The 21,983-nt window shown below is 38.6% G+C and overlaps 1 protein-coding gene across 1 annotated transcript in view; it reads left to right on the forward strand.

The window, feature by feature from the left end:
- Positions 1 to 402: 402 nt before the first annotated feature.
- ipo11 (importin 11) overlaps positions 403 to 21,983 on the forward strand; it is a 144,207-nt gene continuing 122,626 nt past the window's right edge. Inside the window, exons 1-5 of the mRNA XM_061729353.1 lie at positions 403 to 511; positions 6,602 to 6,751; positions 9,912 to 10,012; positions 15,111 to 15,183; positions 19,626 to 19,829. Of these exons, the coding sequence (XP_061585337.1) occupies positions 6,614 to 6,751; positions 9,912 to 10,012; positions 15,111 to 15,183; positions 19,626 to 19,829 (516 nt within the window). The 5' untranslated portion in view covers positions 403 to 511; positions 6,602 to 6,613. The remainder of the gene's footprint in view (positions 512 to 6,601; positions 6,752 to 9,911; positions 10,013 to 15,110; positions 15,184 to 19,625; positions 19,830 to 21,983) is intronic.

The following is a 21,983-nucleotide window of genomic DNA, read 5'->3' on the forward strand; positions in this document are numbered from 1 at the left end:
TCTGCTCTCTGAAACACGTTTCATGTTCAGTTTAATGCTCAATAGTACACATATATGGTTCTTTAATATATTTGCATTATACTAAGATGCATTCATTTTCAATGGCTTTTGTCCTTATTGGTTTTTCCCCCTTACCTTGCTTTTACTTTTATACTTTAAGTAGTTTTGAAACCAGTACTTTTATACTTTTACTTGAGTAAAAAACTTGAGTTGATACTTCAACTTCTACAGGAGTATTTTTAAACTCTAGTATCTATACTTCTACCGGAGTAATGAATGTGAATACTTTTGACACCTCTGGTAAGAAGTCACATTTCAAGAGAAACACTTGTTCAGATTGTTCAGGGCGGAGCTTAATCGTGACGTAGCCTGTCAATCTCCTTCGTCATCTTAACGCGCCCGCTGTGCTAGCCGCGCCATTCCCACCACAGCGTGTGTTTCTCTCTCCTCCAAAGCTGCAGCGATCGTAGTTACAGCACAGATTCTCCCCCTTTTCCATATTAATTTTTAGGTGAGTCCCGTTTCATATACATTTTCATTAGCATGTGTTTCACTTACACAATTTAACACCAGCGACGTTTTCGGCCCTTGGTCTCGGATTGAATAAGTTTAGCTCGCAGGCTAGCTCAAAGTTAGCTGTGATGTTTGGAGAAATACAACAACATGCCACTCTGGTTTTCGTCTAGTTTCGTTGAGAACGAGGAGTTGTCTTTACTGTCTGCGCACATGACAGGCCAGCTGGGTCAGCTGCAGCGACATGAACTTCATAATGACAATTATGGAGCTGATTAAAGTCATCTGTGAATTGTAGTTGTTCTGGTCTTACATCATCACACCAGTGTGTGCATGTTTGGGACCATTCTGCCCTTCAAAACAACCCTTCAAAATAAAAACAACTCGTTTCCTACTTGATGACGAACATTACTTATAAGCAGTACTCGAGTTGTAAAAGAAAATCAGGGGGGATTGTGGATTTTATCATATGGGGACAGATAATTTGTGCTGATACAAATAATATAATATATTACAAATAATAGCACTGACCAAAACACCTGCAGAAATACTGCAGGAATGACATAGCAGCGGTTAAATGCAGCCTTCTGTAAACTTTAAATATCCACTGGACTTACATCAAATACATCAAAACACAAAAATAAAAAACAGTTTTCTGAACTTATCAATATGACTCTGTCATTCACTGGATAAGTAAAATGGATCACTGCAAAAACTCAAAATCTTAACAAGAATATTTGTCTTATTTCTAGTTAAAATGTCTCATTTTAGTAAAAAAAATCCCATTACACTTAAAACAAGACTCATCACTGGAAAAAAACAACAATTTTCACCAGTTTCAAGTAGATTTTCACTTAAAATAAGTAGAAAAATCTGCCAGTGGAACAAGATTTTTTTTGCTTGTAATGAGAAGATAAATCTTGTCCCACTGGCAGATTTTTCTACTTATTTCAAGTGAAAATTTACTTGAAACAGGTGAAAATTGTCAAATAAGTTATTTTTCTGATGTTATTTTTCTGGTGATGACTCTAAATGTTGAAATAGCAGTAAAACCACATTTATTGATGAAATGACATAAGGGATGGAAAGGGGGGATGGAGGTTTTACAGGGGGGAGGATTTTGACCGTTTTTATTTCAGGGCGGATGCCATCCCCCCTCAACTCGAGTACTGGTTATAAGAAAACAAGGCTTTGCTAAGAGAAGCCTGTGGTCAAATGTAGCAGCACCATGTCAAATATCTATTAAATGGTTAGGGATTAGAGCTCAAGCGTTGGTTGCAATGAAAGTGTGTCGCTGGTAAGCGAGTATTTGACAACTAGTTTGTGTTAGTGACAGGGATTGTGACACACTGTACAAAACACCAGACATTTAGCTGTCTGAGTCTATTGTAAATAGACGGCAAATTATTAGTAGGAGAGTTTCTTTAGTGCATCAGAAGGAAAGTGCTGGCAACAAGTCATCTTTAAAATCATTGTGAAATTTGTAAAGCTTGTGCTTACTGCCATGTGTGGTATTACTTCAAGTATGTACATTATTTATCTAAATCAACAAATTACAACATATTATGCCTCTATTCAAATACAATTTACTTTTGGTACATTGAGTCGTGTGTTTTTGAAAGTAGAAACGGCACAGCAAAACATGATTCTTTTGCTTCTTATTATTATCACTCTGTGTCTGTCCCCATTTTCTCTTCCTCCTGTTTTGCCCTGACTCAGAGAACCCCAGGTTTTGTGCAGCCAAGGTTTGAACTGAAACAGCTTCTGCCAGATAATAGTATGTTTATACAGATTATGGAGTTCTTGAAAAGCATTGTGTGGCAGGTACCATGTGATTCTGTTTCTCCATATGTTGTGCTCTTTTTTTTTTTTTTTTTTTTAATTTTCTTTTTTAAACCAAGCATCTTTTGTCTCACACATCCAGTAGCTGCTAAAGTTATAGCGAAATACTAATTTTTTTTTCTGGTATAAGTTACAGAGGGTTAGACAGTTTCATTATCATTTTGTCGCAATGTATACAAGTTCTCGGTGGATGGCAGAAGACGTTGAGTCTTGGAAATCAAGTTACTCTGATAGCCTGAAAGCCCCACCATGAGAGTCAAGAATCTAAAGACATATTATGAGGAGATTATTACATTTTTCATTAAAGTTTGTTTGGCTAAGTCTTTAGCCTATACTTTGGAATATGCCTTGTGATACAGAGTCATACCTGGCGTTTGAGATGCCCCTGTTGAACACAGATGTTGGTGATATAGGTGGACAGTCAAACAAAAAGATTACATGTTGTTTTGAAGTAGAGTTGAGTACAGTCACCATTTTTTCTAGTGCACTATTTACACACGACTAGTATCTCTTTGTGACCTTGATTATTAAAAAATGTACACCGCAATGTCTGTGTTTTCCACAGCGTATTTGGACATAATATGCAAAGTCTTTGTTTTACTATAATTTTCAGACATAAATCCTGGATTTGTCTTCAAGGTCTTGCATCCTATTAAACAATTAACATTTAATTTGGATCAACTTTGCGTGAAAACGCGTCACATTTTGACAGTTGCCCAAACCTGAAAATTGCATGTAGGCCTATGAGCTTTAGTTGCCATTGCACTTGTAAACTGGATGGTACAGGAAACCAGACCTTTTGTTGATGTAAAGTCTTTGTACAGTGCTACCAGGTTTTGAGCTTTATGCAAAAGAGAACGTTTTTTACAGCGTGTCGTTACATATATTAATCTCATCATGGCTCCTCTGCTGGCTCTGAGGGTCTTGCTTTTTATTCGTCTCAAAAGCTAAATGCTGACTAATTTCTTAATTTTTATCCACCAGCAATGTTATAGCATTCAGGTATATGTGATAAAAATGGACTAATATCATTATGGATGCAAAATATGTTTTGCCATAGCCAAAATTGCACAATTAAAGAGACAGAAAAGGATACTTGAAAAAAAAAAAAAAAAAAAAAAAAAATTAAATCCCAACCACAAATCACTTAATTACTGACATGCATTCGCACGGAATTTAAAATGATATGACTTCTCTGGTTACTGAAAAAAGGTGGGTAATTTGCAGCAGCATTTTTGCTTTCCAAATTGCAGACAAAATGCATTAACACATGATCAATATTACAGACATCCTCTGTAATCATTACAAATTACTGCAGGTTTCCTAGATAATATTAGTCTTGGGTGAATAAGGCCTTAAATAGCAATTTTACTCTAATTACTTAACTGGGCTCATAAATGCATGGTTAGTCATGTCTGACTGTTCTCACAGCTCCTATCTGTGTCTCTGTTTTTGCACTCTGTTTGGATTTTAATAGTCAGGGGTAAGTATATTGAGGATCCAAATAGATTCAGTGCGTTCAAACTAGCCATGACTTCTACTTGACACACCCTGATGATTTTTTTAAGTGTGAGGTCACAGTTAGCCTCCATGATCTCATCATTCTGTGTGTGTTTTTTTTTTACCGGTCTGTCTGTCTATAAAATGGTAACACATTTGTAATGAATATTTGTTGGATGGGCAGCAGAGCGAGTATGTGGGTTGCACCCATGAAAAATTTGCCAAATTTTCTCATTGTCATTTTTGCCACTGATTCTTGTTTGGTGGACTGGATGATTGAAGTCTGAAGAAACAACACATATTGACAATTTAACAATGAATCTATTTAACAAACAGGAGCCTCAGTAGCGTGTGGAAGAACCATACACAGCCACAACAGCCTGACACCTCCTCCTCATGATGGTCACCAGCCTGGTCACACACTGCTGTGCGATGGCATCCCACCTTCAAGCAGCATTTGTCACAAGTCAGCCAACGTGGTTGTGTTGGTCACTCAGGCACGAACAGCACACCCAAGCTAATCCCACAAGTGTTCAATGGGGCTGAGGGCTAATGTTGTAAGAGAAAATGTGAAATATCCAAACAAAGCAATACGCTAAACATGGTTCTGAAGAAGCTATGCAGTCACAGTTAAACTGTCAACACAGTCTGTGTTGTTACTAGGGCTGGGCGATATTGATCAAAAGTCATATCTCGATATTTTCTAGCTGAATGGCGATACTCAATATATATCGATATTTTTTCTGTGCCATAATTGGGGTTTCCCCCAAAGCATTATAACATAGCATCTCTGTTAGCTTCATTTTTTTCTGAGGCAAACCCTTAAAAAAACAGTCAGTTTTAATACAAAGCCTCGTGCCAAATGTCACACAGGTACATTTATTAACAGAGGTCTGCACAATATCAAAATGTATAAAACAAATGACATAAAAATAAACTGCCTGCATATATAGAATAAAAATGCTTCTTGAATAAAATAAATCAAATATCCCTTTCCTGCATAACAATTAAATTAAAATACACTGTGCAATTAATACAATGTAGACAGTAACAGGCAGACTTTTCCACTGAGGTTGACAGTTGTGCAAATAACAAAACATTTGTGCAAATCTCAAATAAAACATTCAAGTCAATTTGTCACAAAATAAGCTATATCAAAATCATAAAAAAAAAATGTTAAATCGATATAAACAATATTGTCTCGTACCATATCGCGTTTGAAAATATATCGATATATATTAAAATCTCAATATATCGCCCAGCCCTAGTTGTTACTATGCAATAAGGGCAGAACAGAATTATTTTATTTTATTATTTGTTTCCAATCTTAGACCAAGTCTGTTTTTAAACTGCTAATATTTGATAAATAAATGATGTAAATCAACTCAGACCATCTGGCCATCCATCCATTGTGCTTTAACCCTGTTCTTGTATACTCAGTTTATTAAAGTACCAAAGAATGGTCGAATCATCAAGTAAATTAGAATAATAAAATGTCTGATAGGGTAGAGCCTGAAAAAGCGGTCGGCGGCCACCAAGTTGTGGTTATCTCTGATCCTGGCTTTTGTGTTTCTGTTGCTGACGTTTGAGTAAGGACCACGTAATGATGTAATTCTGATTTGTGATTTTAGGACTGAAAGAAGCTGTATTCAACATCACTGTATGTGTTGGTGTCTTCAGAATATTATCTTATAACAAAGTACTCCAGAAAATCTTAGGTTTGAAGGAAAAAAAACAGGTCCCATCAAGATACTAGTGTGCATGTGGTGGTGTAGATGGCAGCCTTATTCTTTTTTACTTCTTTTTTTACTTCTCACGGGATAAAAAAAAATAAAATTCCTCGAGAATATAAAAGTAGTCTTGTGCCCATTGTTTGAATGATATCTCAAATGTAGAAGTGCTTTTCTCAGGGAAGATGACTTTCTATTTTCTGTACTTTATTGGAACCAGTTTCTTCCCTACTATGTTCAACAGTGACTTCAGCCATACTTCAATGTTTGTATTGCAACTTGAATGTGCACTTTTCTTCCAAATTTTGTACTAGTGTTAATTTAATTCAAAGGGTTGAAAATTACCTTTTACAAGTTCTCATACTCATACAAAAAAAAAATAATAATAATTATAAATAAACTTGTGAAAGTATCAGTTTCGGTGACATCTCAGCAGCTGGCAGCTGATTTTGCAGAGGCGTTCTTATGTGAAGAAAGAAAAGACTTTAATGCACACGGAATTCCAGAAAGTCTTTCTTTTTTTTCTTTCTTCTGGTGGTGAATATTTGTTTTTGAACTGTAGATGGCAGCCTTGTTCAACATTTATTCCCCACATCACCCATAGAATGAATTAATATAACCTTTTTACTTCTAGTGGGCTTAAAAAAAAGATTTTCCACAAGAATATAAGTATTTTTGTGCCCATTGTTTGGATAATATCTCGTATGTAGAAGTGCCTTTCTCAGGGTAGATGACTCTTTCTATTTGCTGTACTTTCTTTCATTGGAACACCTGTTTCTTTCCTACTATGTTCAACAGTGATTTCAGGCATACTTGATCTCTAATAAATTATTAGAAATAATAGAGCGAAGTCAAGTAAAAGCAAAATATTGTTTTCCTTCGGACACTTTTGAAGATGCTATTTTGGTTCTTCGCTGTAGATGATCTATGACACCAGATGATGAATGAAAATGTTCTGTGTTTTTAGAAACAAAAACATTGAATTCTTCTTTTGCCTGTCTCTCCTTCTCCTCTAGATATATCCAGCTATGGATATAGACAGTGCCAGTTCAGTGGTACTGCAGGCCTTAACCCAAGCTACCAGTCAGGACACGGCTGTGCTGAAACCTGCGGAGGAGCAGCTCCGACAATGGGAGACCCAGCCAGGCTTCTACTCAGTCCTTCTGGTGAGGCGTGATGTCACAGTGAAATAAATCTGTCAAAAATCTGAAAGAAAAGCCTCTAATGGAGTTGCTATTTAAGTGGTACACGTTGCAGGAGTGAAGGTGTTGCTGTGTTAAGCTTTGAGGGGAAATTTTAGTTGGCCCTCTTCATGTTTCTTTCTGTTGATGTAACCTGCCACAATGTGGTTCAAAGCTTGTCATAAGTTTAGACCAACCCTTCCAGGACCTTATTCTTGCAACAGCATTCATAGCTGTTGTGATGAGGGTAAGCTGACAACTGAATGTGGCCTTCATAAGGTCACAGAAGGATGCACCAGTTACCTCACTGGGCATCCAGAAAACTAACATTGGCAAATAATCTTTTCGGGGCGTGCATGTTATTTTATTTCTTTTGTTTTTAATTTTTTTTTGGTCTTGTTCACGTGCATGTTTTTTTTTATTATTACATGCTTGAAATAAACTGAGCTAAAATCTGTTTAATTTTAGCAGTTTTGTAAGTTAATTCACAACATAGAACGGAGGATGAGGAGGAGCAGGAATCAGTGCATCAGCATGAAATTAATATAGAATGAATACTCAAGAAAGATAGTTAAATGTATTTGTTTTGGTATCCCAACAATGATGTGCTTTCTGCATAAATGTTTTGTTAAGTGCTGCATCTGTTTGGAGTATACTTTTTGTTTGTTTGTGTGTATGTGTACCAGTAGTCATAAACATTGTTAGATTAGTGATGCTCTCTGGTGAAAGTGAAATTTCAGCAATAGTTTGTTCTTGTTACTAAATTACTTAATGTAATAATAATGAATAAATAATAATGTAAAACAATAGATATGCATTTAATGCAAATAAGGATTTTGCGTAGATTGAACATTTTATACTACTATGTACAGCAAAACAATTGTGACAGACTTTAATGTGCTTGTGTGATGATCTACAGTACAGACCAAAGGTTTGGACACACCTTCTCATTCAAACAAATGGGGAAGCGTGTCCAAACTTTTGGCCTGTACTGTATATAAAATGCCATTTTATTCTAAATCCTAGCCATTGAGCTTAAAGTTGTGAAGTTGTAATTTATATGAAAACTGTTGTTTGTCAAAGGTTGTGGCGGAATAAAAAAAAAACCAAAAGAAGTGAGACGTATGTTTCAACAAATTTTGTAAAAACTGGCCATATTGATATGGTTTCAGACAGGATTCAAAGTTGCCAGCAGACATCACCTCATACCCCAAAGCATGAACTATGACATTACTCCTGAATTATTGAAAAATGAGCAGATCCTGAAAATATTTCAGTCATTGTTAATGGTGTTAGAGAGGCAAAAGGTGTTGCCCTCAACACACTCCAGTCACATTGCAGAAAGGAACTACTGAAGTATGACATAACATACTGTTTTTTGATGAAAAGTGATGGAAATATAGACACTATTCCCCAGAAAGAAAAAAAAAAGCATTATATGGGCTTTGATTTGTATTGGCTGTAATCCCCTTTTTTCCTCGACCCCCTCACCTGAAGACAGTGATGGATCCCAGAATTAAATGAAGGGGTCTGGAAAATAATACAGTTTGATTTTAATTAATTATATAGAGTGTGGACATATATGTGTGTGTTTATATACAATCTCATAAGTGAGAAGAAGAGAGTGCAACACTAAATAGATTTTTTCCCAGCACAAGCTTTTGCATGTCCAGAAGTGCTTGCTGACATATTTACACATTGGAACACTATTACTGAACTTGTTGCTGTCCAGTTGGCTGGATATTCACAGAAATTTGTTTTCTCACATCATTTTAGGGATTATAGTGCATGTGCAAAACATGCACATTTTCTTTTCACAAGTAAAAAAGGAGTAATACTGTAAATCTCTTCAGATATAAGTTTGTCTGAGGTCTAATATACTTTGTGGAATTAATTTTTGAAATAGGTATCTTTTCACAGATTAATGAAGAGGAGACAATTTGGATGATGTCACAATGATGACTTGTGGAGATAATTTGATGAGACAGCATCTAGGAAGTCTTTGAAGATAGCCCTGACTAGTATCCACTTCGGTTTTAGTTTCACTTTTGACAACAAGTGACCACATCCTTCAAAATCTGTGCGGCACATTAGAAATGTAATACCTTGCACGTGTGCACGCTCATGAGAGATGTTTTGATATGTTACCTGCCTGTATGTTGCTATCTACTCATTCACGTATGTTACAGATTTTCATACATATAGTATAGAAACAACACCGTCTCTGTGGCAAGGCTGAGATGCAGTTACCGTAACCTTACTGCAATTCTGCAGTATACATTTGCATGATTACATGACTTCAGTGGGTTTTGAGTTAAAGATGATTCATCTTCCTTGAAAACTTGTCGCAGCAGGCGGTCTAGGCCCTAAGTTGAAAAGTAATTCTGTGGGAATTCTTTATCCTTGTTTTGTGAAAATGTACTTTGATGAAATTCAGACTGTGGTGTAGCTTTTATCGTTGTATTCACAAACTTTTTTTAAATGTCAAATGGTGCTCTCAGCAAATTTAGATTGGTGCTTCGGTGCCTCTGGTGCCATGTACTATAGCAATTAAGCCAAGGTGCACAGTGTGCTGCATCTCATTTATTTTAGGAGAGCTACGGCTGTCTCGTAGCAGATGCGGTGCATCTGAAACAACAGCTAAACCATTCGAATTTGAGTTTAGTGACAGAGAAAAGATTTTTCTCTAGTAAACTGGAATATCATGTTCAAAAGATGAGTTCTTTTATATCCGTATAAAAGCAAAAATGTGACCCTAACTGTGTTACTGATAAACCCGAAAACACAAAGGCAAAGATTCCTCTCTTCACTGTGTGGTGGTGAATAAATCTAAATATATATGGATGGTACACGGCCATATTTTCACAGGTCGGAGATGTTGCTGGCTGCAGGAAGTAAAAATTATGCAAGGATGTGCAGTTTAGAGATTCAAAGTTGAAGTGAAGTTTTTAAATGTTGTCCCTGTAAAGAGCGCTGTGAAGGCGTCAAAGGTCAGTGTTATACTTTGGTCTGAGTTACTGCTGTTTTTCACTGGTGACTTGAGCTGTTGCATTAAATTGTGTCTTTAGATGTCCTTCTACACAGTTCAGCTAACAACGATGAAATGTTGACACAGATATCCATTTTTTTGTCTCCCTCCCCACAGAATATCTTCAATAACCACATGCTGGCTGTGAATGTGAGGTGGCTGGCTGTGTTGTACTTCAAAAATGGCATTGACAGATACTGGAGGAGAGTTGCACCTCAGTAAGTGCCTGCATGCATCTGTCCCTCTCTCTGGCTGCTAGCCCTGCTCTCACTTTTTCAACCAAAGCCTTTTCTTCTGTCTTTGTGGTGTTGCTCATCTTTACGCTTTCATTCAATGCAGCCTTTCGTGCATTATCTCTATTTACCAGACATATCTTTTTTTCCAGTGCTGCAGGATTAGTTTTCTTCAGTTTGTCAGACTTGTAGTTACTTTTCTTTATTTTTTTTGTCTTTGTTTCTCTTAATTTTGGTTTCTTTTAGTTCCAACAGGTATATCTTAAATCAGCAATTCTTTCTGCTCAGGTTTTCACTACTGTCATCTTTTTTTTTTTCTCTCTCAATTATTCATGTTGTGATTTCATTTTATACTCGGTTTATGCTTTTGAGACTGTTTTTTTTTTCAGATGCTACATTGGCTTTGAGTGATAAAAGCTTTTTGTCTGTCTTTGGGTAATTAATTGGCTTCCTTTATCAGATTTAAATTGAACATTTCCTCTTAAAAATCACAGAATGGTGGCTATTCAGATGTAATCACTTCTGCCTCAGCACTCAGACCCTTCTTTGACCAATCCAAATACTGCAGCTATCGCAGGTATTGACAGTTTTCTTCACTTACCGAGTTTTTGCCTGCGTCTTGAAGTAGTTCAGCAGTCTGTACAAAGCCTTATTTCAATAATGTGAGAAGGTACACCCTCAAATTTTAAGGTTTTACCGATCAGGGAATTAGAACAAAACTGCCTGCTCCTTAACAGGTCTTATGTCAGAGGAAGAACACGACATGGCATATTACACTGCATCTCTATTCATCTATTCAAAACACAGAGGCAGTGGGTGCAAAATTAACTGAACACTTCTGGAATTAAGAGGCTAAATAGCAGCCAGGTGCTGGTAGTCAAATGGGTTTGATTGACTTATTATCATTGAAACCAAATCAGTAAAAACATTTTGGCTGCTCTCTGATCCAAAGTATTCAGGTGTGATTTTACATGATGCCAATGAGGAAATATATCAGCAACAATCTTACAAAAAGTGATTGTTGCCGCCAGTCCATCTGGTAAAGGTTATAATGGCACTTCCAAATAGTATGTCAAATATTCTACAGTGAGAAAGACTAACTGAGCGCAGCGCTCAGGGAAGTTGGAGGGTTTCAGACTTGCGTTCCGGCAAACTACAAGACTTATCGAACACTGTCCTTTGGACAGATGAAACTAATGATTCCTAAAGCCAAGCATATTATTTCACCCCAAACATCTCAAGAAAACATGGGCATGGCAACTGTGAAGTACGGTGGTGGAGACATAATGGTTTGGGCTTGTTTTGTGGCCACATGACCTGAGCGCCTTGCAGTTGAACGTACCTCTCTGGAGTCCATTGAGAGCCTGTCTGTTTTAGAAAAGATAAACAGCGGTTTAAGTTGATGCCTCCAATCCACAATCCCTACACAATGAAGAGAGAAACCACTAAAATATATAAAATGGTTTTACCGGTAAGTTATTATTTCTAAAAGTGGTCTTACAAGTATGTACATTGTAGCCCCTTTCACACAGCCAGTTCGAGGCGGGAACGTTGCGCCTTTAAGCCGCCTCGCTGTTCTGTGTGAAAGTCACGGAGGCGGAATGGGGGGGCCAAGTGGCCCCACCAATAAGCCGGCAGCGGAGGTAGTCACAGAGCCGAAACGGGGTCTGTGTGAATGACACAGCCGGCATGCCGGCATGCCACTAGACGCTGACGCTGTCGTCACGCCTCTGATTGCGGAACGCCGGCATGCTGTGTGAATTTACAGACGGGAGCGGCGTTATGCCGGCGTTGTATGGTTCTGTGTGAACCAACAAAGGCGGCGTATTGGCAGGACTTCTTTACACCAATATTGCGGAATCTCTGTGTGAAAGGGGCTAGTTTTTCCAGGCACTGCCTTTTCATTTTGCCTTTCATTCCTAGATAAATAAACGAAACAACCTGTAAAAAGATGGTAATGCAATATGTGCTTGTATTAGGATTGAAGGTTAAAATCCACAACCAAACATGCTAAACATCTTTAACTTGTTGTACCCAGGAGCCCCCGGCACAGGGGGCTCATGTTGAAGAGCGTAAGCCTGACATAAAGCTTGGCGTACAGGTACCTAGAAATAAATGTTGAACTTTTTGGTACTTTTATAGAAATGTTTTAATTTTTAGAGTAACTTGACAAGTATTGGTAAAATAAGATCTTTAATTATTCTTTTTTAAAGGTAGAATTAAACTATTAATCAAAGCCACATCACTGGGAAAGGAGAGTTATTTAGTTTCATTTCATTATTTCCTTACTTTTTTCTCTACCTTTTCTAGATGACTTTTAATCTTAAAGGAGCTTGAGGCAGGATTTATGAAAAAAATTCGTATACGTTTTAAGTTTTCTAGTAATAATGTCAGATGAAGCCTTCCAAATCAAAACGAATGAGCCCTCTAGTGTATCTCTCCGTTGCCTTGAACAGGCTGTGTGCTGCAAAATGTGCTGCAATTGTGGGCCCGAATTTCCCGCGCTGTCCTGCGGATGTGACGTCACATGACGCTGCATGCGCGTTCTCCCCGTTCTCCCGTGCCGGCTTCGCTGTTGGCTGCAGTACCCCCAACGGCCGTCGTGGCGAAGGGTGGCGCTAGAGAGTCTCATTTCTTAAAAGGAGCCTCATGCTCCTTTAAAGGAGCTTGAGGCCGGATTGTGGCAAGTTTTATGAAAAAAATCCGTATACATTTTAAGTTTTCTAGTAATAATGTCAGATGAAGCGTTCCAAACCCAAAAGAATGAGCCCTCTAGTGTATCTCTCCTTTGCCTTGAACAGGCTGTGTGCTGCAAAATGTGCTGCAATTCGGTCCCGAATTTCCCGCGCTGGGCTGCGGATGTGACGTCACATGACGCTGCATGTGCGTTCTCCCCGTTCTCCCGTGCCGGCTTCACTGTTGGCTGCAGTACCCCCGAGGGCCGTCGTGGCGAAGGGTGGCGCTAGAGAGTCTCATTTCTTAAAAGGAACCTCATGCTCCTTTTAAGGTAAGGAGAATCCAGACAAACAAAACATTTATATTATATTATTATATTATATGATAAATGATACTGACAGACATTTCAGGATGTCATAGATGGGGAATATAAAGAAAAAGAACAAAAGATATGGCCAGCTGATGAAGAAAAATGTCTACACTCCATTATGCCTGCGAGTCCCATAGCCCTCTTATTGTGAATGACTTTTTCCCTCTTGAGGGCAATGGTGCCATTATTAATGCTATTAGTTCCGTCTGTGCTGCTGTTGTGACAAGCTGAAGTGTGCTATGAAAAAAGGTCAATTGCTTTTTCATGACTGGGAAAACTTTGTCTCATGTCATAAAGTAATGATGTACATGACCACACAGACACAAGTGTGTCATTTGTCCAAAATCTTTTAAATTATGATAATGAACATTATGTTCAATATACTTAATGTACCAAAAAAACCCAGTATTGGGTTAATGAGAGCTCGCGTTCACTTTATTTCATTTCACTTCGCATTTTTAAGCTTCTTCATTACTGTCAAAGCCAATAAGATGGTACAAATATGAACAGCAGAGCAAATGCACAAGAGAATAGAATGGTATAACACAGGAAACGCATAAAAGCTTAGAATATGCATATGAATCAATATGCTTTTAGCTTGTCTGACATCCTCAGGCAAACTTTTCCCAGGGCTCAGCACATAAAAACTTCAAGAAACAAGTTTTCTTAAAATCTGAAAAAATTAGACAAGAGTCTTGAGAAGTAAAGTAAACTTTATTTGCTCTCTGCTTCAGTCTGGGTTGTGAGCTGTTTATTATAGAAAATACTCCTTACTCCGATTGGTTTTGTGCCTAAATTGATACTTGGCAAACTCCTTCTGTGGCATAGCCATGCAGACTTCTGTTCCACCAAGAGATCCTGTTGAATGGCAGCAGATTCTGTGTCAGGCCAGGTAGTTTGACTCAGAGTATTTGAGTACATTTTGTGTTACGTTTCCTTGTTACCAAATGCATTTAATTAATATTTGTACTGAATGGCGATCAATTGAAGGGGAAAAATTTCAACTCTTGACCTCTTACTATATCTTTTCTGGCCTGGTTTAGTCCAACCGTTCCCTCACAGAGAAGAGTCACTGCAGATCAAACAAAGCTGCTATGTGTTTTTATCTTTACTTTGTGATGATGTGCTTTTTTTTCCTTTTGGGAGGGATTTCTCCCAGGATTTCCCCTCCAGTAGAAGTGGATGTCCACACCTAATCTGTTTTGCTTTGATGTTTTCAAACTGCGTCCTCACTCCAGCATGTATTGTGGTGGAATGGCAAATCTGTAAAACAGCCAAAGGATTTTGGGGATTTAGTGTTTCTCCCCTTGGATATCTCTGCCGTCTTTGCATTATGAATCATATTTGCGACTTTCCTGTCATCTTTTCCCAACAACAATCAGATTTTCTGGCTCTACAGTCACACAATGCTACTTAGTCATGCACTTATATCAGTGTCTAATTTTTAAAGTTTTGAGTCACCCCCGTATTCCCAAACTTATTCAGCAGATCTTGCTCCTCTTATTAACTCGTCCGCTCTGATCATTTATCTTTCATCCACATATTTTCTCATTTTGCCCACGGTTATAATATGATTTGTGATTTACACTTAGAAAACTGTGTCTTGCTTCAGGAGCAACTGAAATAGACAGATCATGGTCAATTTCAGTTAAAGTTTATATTTTTGTGCTTGTTGAAATTGTCAGAGTTTTCTGAAAACTCGCCGCTCGTTCACAGCGTCTGAGTTAGAGGATACCGCGGGTATTTGCCGTGGTTCGCTAGGACGCCAGTGTGGCAGTCCCATCTTCAGCCAATTTAAGCCTTCTTTGTATTTGTCTCTATTTATGTGATGTCTATTTTATATCAATCTCATTTTTGCATGTGATGAATGTTAACAACATCTTAATGATTGAAAATCTCCAGAATAAGCTTCATGATGGATGAAATGAGATCTGTCAGAGGCATTGGACAATTGTCTTATGCTACATTGGGGTGTCTGTTCTACTCCACTGGCATCCGTACCACCTCTGAATATCTCTTTGAATGCTGTGTTTACAGCGCCTTATCAGAGGAGGAGAAGACATCATTGCGTGCCGGTCTCATCACAAACTTCAATGAGCCTGTCAATCAGGTGAGTGCAGAAAAATGGGACACTGTGGGGAGGAGAAAGATTTTCATCAAGATTTCCTTGCACAAAATCATATAAGTTACAAAGTAAAAGCTTAAAAGCATTTCAACACTTTGTGACAATATTGTATGTAATAAAGAAATGTCACTAAATAAGACGGCTTCAAAGAATCATCAATGACAAAGAAATTCTGTTTATTAGTACGTTTTTTTGACGGATGAGACTTTTAGTTATTGTTTTTTTGGGTTTCATCTCAAGAATGCTGTAAGTAATTGAAGATTCAAGCAGTTTGTAATTTATCTATCTGAGGGGTGTGGAAGGTGGCCCTAGATGATGGTTATCTATCCTGGTTTTGAGAGGTTTTATCTCTGAGAGGCGGTTCTGTAATGTTAAGGTTGATGGGGTCCATGTGGCGAGCAATGAATACGATTTAAGCACCATATGTTTCAACAATCACAGCCTCTCTGTCTAAAATTGAAACTCCACGAGAAATTGTGTGTTTTGTGAATGATTTCTTCAGAAGTTGTGCAATTGAAAAAATTGTTTTGACTTTTTTTAGAATTCAAATTTGAGGATTTTGAGAGCTTGGAAATTCAGCATTGCTTAGGGTTTTATTTATTTATCTTTTAACATGCATTTTAAAGAAAATGGAAGATGTGTTGCTGTGATAGACTGGCGACCTGTCCAGGGTGAACCGGCCTCTCGCTCTAATGAGCTGGGATAGGCTCCAGTGCACTCTGTTCAGGATAATGCGGGTATAGAAGATAGATGGATGGAAAATTAGTTATATAGGTTATGATTTTCACAAACAATAGTCACAATATGATTAAAAAAGGAAATTATGTTGAAAATCCTGTGATGGTAGAAAAAGTTAAAGGAAGCCCAAACTTCCTTCCCCCTGGCAACTTTTCCCAGCTAATCTTGGGGGTTTCCAAGATGTTCTCAGGCCTGCTGAGTGATATTGTCCGTCCAGCATGTCTTGGGTCTTCCTAGGGGTCTATTCACACTGGGAAGAGACCGGAAAACTTCATCTGGTTAGGATGCCTCCTTAACCAGATGCCCGAGCCCCCTTACCTGGCTCCTCTCAATGCAGAGGAGCAGGGGCTCTACTATGAGGCTCTCCTGGAAGCCTGAGCTTCTCACCCTATCTCTAAGTGAGAGCCCAGGCATGCTGCTGAGGAAACATATTATGGCCACTCTTATCTGCAATCAGGTTCTTAGATCACTACCCACAGCTCGTGATCATAGATTAGGGAAATGGGTGAGTCCGTATCAGTTCAGACCCCGATCTGATCTACCTATCACTCTTACACGGCATTTTTCAATTACTGTACATCTATCCATTTTCTATACCCACTTAATCCGATCCAGGGTGACAGGAGCCCGATGCAGCCTATCCCAGCTCATTACAGGAAAACACTTAACCCTGGTCAGATCCATCACAGGGCCACCTACAGTTTACATACACTCTGCAAAAAGAGACACAACATTTTTTGTTCACTGTCTGAAGTTAAATCAGACTGAACTTCTCCTGTTTCAGGTCAGTCAGGATTACCAAATAATTAAATTTTGCTAAATGCCACAATAATGAGAGAGAGAGAGAATTTCTTGGAGAATTTTATATTCATTTGTTTGAGGTCAAATTTTTACATAAACAAAAAGTACTATGTCTTTAAATAACAATGGGAAGCCCAGATGATGATGATGATATGGGGTTGGAAGCTCCTGATAAGTTAACTGACAACATGTGAGTTAATTGAAGGCACACCTGGGGATATATTTTAAGGCCACAGCCCAAACACTCTGCTTCCTTGTTTGGAATCATGGGAAAATCAAAAGAAATCAGCGAGAGAATCGTGTTGCTCTGCAAGTCTGGTTCCTCCTTGGATGCCATTTCCAGATGTTTAAAGGTGCCACGTTGATCTGTTCAAACAATTATATGCACGTATAAACATCATGGGAATGTCCAGCCATCACACAACTCAGGAAGGAGACGGGCTCTGTGTCCCAGAGGTGAACATGTTTCGGTCCGAAATCTGCAAATCAACCCCAGAACAAAAGCTCAAGACCTTGTGAAGATGCTGGATGAAGCTGGTAAGAAGGAGTCATTATCCACAGTGAAACGAGTCCTGCTCTGACATGGGCTAAAAGGCCACTCAGCGTGAAAGAAGCCATTACTCCTAAATAAACATAAAAAAAAAAAACTGAGTACAGTTTGCAAAAAGACATCAAGGCAAAGACCTTAACTTTTGGAGACATGTCCTGTGGTCTGATGAGATAAAATGGAGCCGTTTGGCCATAATGACCAACGTTACATTTGGTGGAAAAAGGGGGGAAGCTTGTAGGCCTGAGAACACCATACCAACTGTGAAGCACGGAGGTGGCAGCATCATGTTGTGGGGCTGTTTTGCTCCAGCAGGAACTGAAGCTCTTCATAAAATGGACAGCATCATGAAGAAAGAACTTTACATGGATATATTAAGGCAACATCTCAAGACATCATCCAGGAAGCTAACACTTGGCACAAATGGGTCTTGGGTGCAAATGGATCTTCTAAATGGTCTTCTGGGAGGAATGGGCCAGAATTCCAGCAGAGTTCTGTCAGAACCTTGTGGGGGGTTACCCAAAACATTGGACCCAAGTCATGCAGTTCAAAGGCAATGCTACTAAATACTAAGGAAATGTATGTGACTTTAACATCGGAGAAAGTAACATAACATTCTCTAAGAAATTCTCTTATTGTGGCATTTAGCAAAATTAAATCTTTTTTGTAATCCTGACTGACCTGAAGCACGAGTTTAGTCTTTTTTGACTTCAGACACTGAGACAAAAAATGTTGTGTTTTTGCACAGTTTATGTAAACGTCTGGTTTCAACTGTATATCGACAAACATACACATTCGCACACAAACACACTTACAGGCATATGAGGCAACAGGGCTAGCCACTAAGCCACCGATGCAGGCTACCGAATAATCCTTTCAGCTTTAACTTTATATGCATATATATGAAACTAAAGCAGAAAGGATTGTTTAATATTCAGAGCCTCTCACAGTTTTGCATGCACCGCCCTATTCGAGAGATGTCATTGACCTTGAGCCTCATCGGGTAACTTTGAATCTTGAATCGGCATCAGCATTAATATGCGCTTCCTGGAGCCAAACTGTTGTGTCTTAACTAGAGTTTTTCAACAGTGAGTAACTTAGTAGTTGTTGTTACTGCAACAAAATTCCAAATAATGAGCGATCAACTCTTGTGCTCAACAACTGCATAGGTGGTATTTTAAAGGGGACACAATATTCTTTTTTTCCCACCTCAGACTGAGAGCATATATTTGGGCGTTTGACTACCAACTCAAAGGCTTTATGAGATAATTGGGCCACACAACTACTACTGTACCAGTACTGAATGACTGCCAGTATTGAGTAAGGCAGTACTGCGCCAGGTTCCTAATCTTTTTTCCCCACTCAATTTCATATCTTGATGCATTTGCTGTACCTTTTGAAATGAGTAGCACGCAGCAGTGAGAAAGATTATAAAACAGACACACCCAGCTGAAGAGGTGGGGTTAGATGCAAACGCTGCTCCTTTAAACCAGCTGCTGTGAACAGAGCTTTGCAAACATGATGGGGGCTGTTGAACATCACAGGTATGCCACGAGGACTTCAGGAAATCGAGCTGCATTTAAAAAAAAAAAAATATTCCATGTTGTAGCCTGGTAGTCATTCTATTAGCCTCGTCAAACCCATAGGACTCCAGAATTCATCAGACTTCTATAGTCTATATAAATATTACCCTATTTACTTGAAATGTCCCATTATTGCAGGTGCGACTACACAGTAGAACAGGGCATCACCACTCCATAGTCTACCAAATCCTCCCGAGGAGGTTATCCTGGAAAACATTATAATGAAAACATTATAATGATATGTAAATTTATTTAATGTATTTAAAACCTCCTGCTTTGCAGAAATCCATTTTTAAACATTCTGAGAGTGGGGAAGCTTATTTTCACTCCAAAATTATATAAGCCAAAATAATAAACTACCGATAGTAGTTGAACATTTCATTCTTTAAATGAATACCTTTTTGGGGAGCTGCTTCTTCTCACTTGTACATTCATCCCTCACATTTTTGAGTTGAGACACTCAAAACATTTAAACGGCACCAGCTGATGAGATATAATGTCCTTTTTATTGTATAAACATTTGACTACTTCTTACATTAATATTCCTTGTGTTGCGTACAAGCCGACAGCATAAGTGCAGGTTACTTATGGAAGTTATATATTCTGTCTTGTATCCATGTAAACGACTTATTTTAAAAAAGATGTCCTAGAATAAGCTATTTGAAAGGTTTTGAAATATAATTGCCTTCATATTTGTTTAAGCACCTTCTGCTGTAAATATGTGGCCTCTGGTTATGTTTTCCTCATTTTTCTAACAGATAGCAACCCAGATCGCAGTACTGATAGCCAAGGTGGCCCGTCTGGACTGCCCGAGGCAGTGGCCGGAGCTCATTCCCATTCTGCTAGAGTCTGTGAAGGGCCAGGATGGCCTGCAGCAGCACAGAGCGCTGCTAACCTTCTATCATGTCACCAAAACCCTTGCATCCAAACGCCTGGCGCAGGACAGACGTCTTTTCCAGGATGTAAGTTCACTGTTTCTCACCTATTCCTTGCTGGCTTTTATGTAGGTTCTTTTTTGGAGGGGGGGGTCACTTGATAGCTGTTTGTACCAGAGCACAGTGTTCTGGATGATTGTTTCAACATCAAACTTACTACATATGTCTACTGTAACTGGACAGCTGAGATTGTAGCCTCTGTTATGGTCACAGCCCGATCTGCTCCTGCCCAGAAAAGAAACTACATGTCACATTGACGCAGACTGTGACAGGTCTGCATGAAAGCATTGACTACTACTTTATCATTTTCCACCTGGGTAGCTGGTTTGCTACTGCAGTGCTCGTAATAAGTACTAATGGTCAACATTTATCCCTCCATCTCATACAAGGTTTGATACATCTGCCCTGTGGCTCCATCTGTGCTTTAAAGGGGAAGTAAACAAACAGAAGCTGAAGTGGCTTAATTACAGAATGAGGCAAACAACAACAAACAAGTATGGACACCTACTTTGAGAAGGTCCTGTATATAGCCTACATGTATAGTTGCTACATAGAACTATAAATCCCTTTTTTTTTCTGCGTATCTGCATAATGAAATGAAAATCTAACTCCTGCTTTGGACCACTCACTTCATAGCTATTTTCTTGTTTCTCCACTTTGACTTATTTACTGTTGCTTTTTCCCTTAAAATGGTTTGAGACTAAATAGATAAAGAGTAATATTTTTTGGAGGATGTCTTAAAATAAATCTGTATGCACATATAAGTGATTAGTACCATGATTTGGTAAAAACCTTTATCCATGATACATATATGCATTTTAATCTTGCAGCAGATGTTAGTTTTCTTAAAATGCACAAGTGCGTATGTGTGCGTGTGTGTGCGTGTGTGTGCGTGTGTGTGCGTGTGTGTGCGTGTGTGTGCGTGTGTGTGCGTGTGTGTGTGTGTGTGTGTGTGTGTGTGTGTGTCTCACTGTTCCTGTACAACACTAGACTCTAGTCTACCATATTTTATTAATATTTGGATTCCATATTCTGACAGAGGAGCAAAATCACCAAAGTGAAACACGAAAGGACAAGACTGCGAGAAAGACAAGACAGTGATGGCTGCAGTGTGTGAAGTGTGGTGACTGCTGTGACGTTTGTGTGATGTGTCTTAGTGGTGAAATGTGTTGCAGTAAAAAAAAAAAGACACATGCCAACATAAGACAAACAGCAAGTCCTATTCATCCTTTTCTTTTTGTGTCTGTTTAGCTGCCGGGTGCATTTGGGGTTATGTGGCGGCAGTAACGTCGAGATGCAGTAGCAGTTATGCATACTCCTCAGTGTTTTATTCGTTTTTATCCTGTTATTTTACTATTTATTCGCCTATATTTAGTACGTGGCAACATGGCAGATCAGAGGTCGAATAATCTGAATGACCTGTACAAAATCAGAATCTTGAAGAAAGACAGTTCTATCTTGGCTCATCCAAGAGTTTGCACTTCTTCTTTCCAGCAGCAGATATAATGTACTGAGATGTAGGATCAACAGGTTTAAGAACTCAATTGTACCTGCTCCTGTGGGTCTCCTCGACAGTTCAAAGTCAGCACTTTTTTTTTTTTTTTTTAACTAATCAGTGGTGTTTGTATGATGTATATTTTATACTGTTTTTTATCCTGCACTGGTGGCTGTAGCACAGATTGCATCTCTGGAGGACAATAAGGTTAACCTTGAATATTCTTAGCAACAGTTCCTCTTACAAATATACATTTATTGTAACCTATGAGTGAGTCATAATCTTTTGCTGACAGTATGTGCAAGGTGGGTTGAAAGGAGAAACTTTGGCTAGAATTAATGTTTTGTTAACAAATCAGAGCGAAGGTGACTTTTAACCATCCGCAATTTTGCAATGCCAAGAGTATAGAAATACTCCTTTTCTGTACTTCTTTTGTAGGTTTTGCAGATGTTCATAGTAACATAATAACAGAGAAAGTGGTGATTAACAGTAGGAGTGGGGGAAAAAAATGTCAGTCAGTCAGTTCAGCGGTCATGAGACGCAGTGACCGAGACCAAAAGTTTGGCTGTGATTCAGAAAAGCCCTGCCAAAATTGTGTGCCTTTAGGAAACAAAGTGGGTCCAAGTCCCATTAAACTTTGCACTTTTTAAATTATGCGCAGACTATTTTGACTTTGAATAGCCTGC

The sequence above is a fragment of the Cololabis saira genome, chromosome 9 (genome assembly GCF_033807715.1).
Source record: "Cololabis saira isolate AMF1-May2022 chromosome 9, fColSai1.1, whole genome shotgun sequence".
In the NCBI taxonomy this organism is placed as follows: Eukaryota; Metazoa; Chordata; class Actinopteri; order Beloniformes; family Belonidae; genus Cololabis; species Cololabis saira.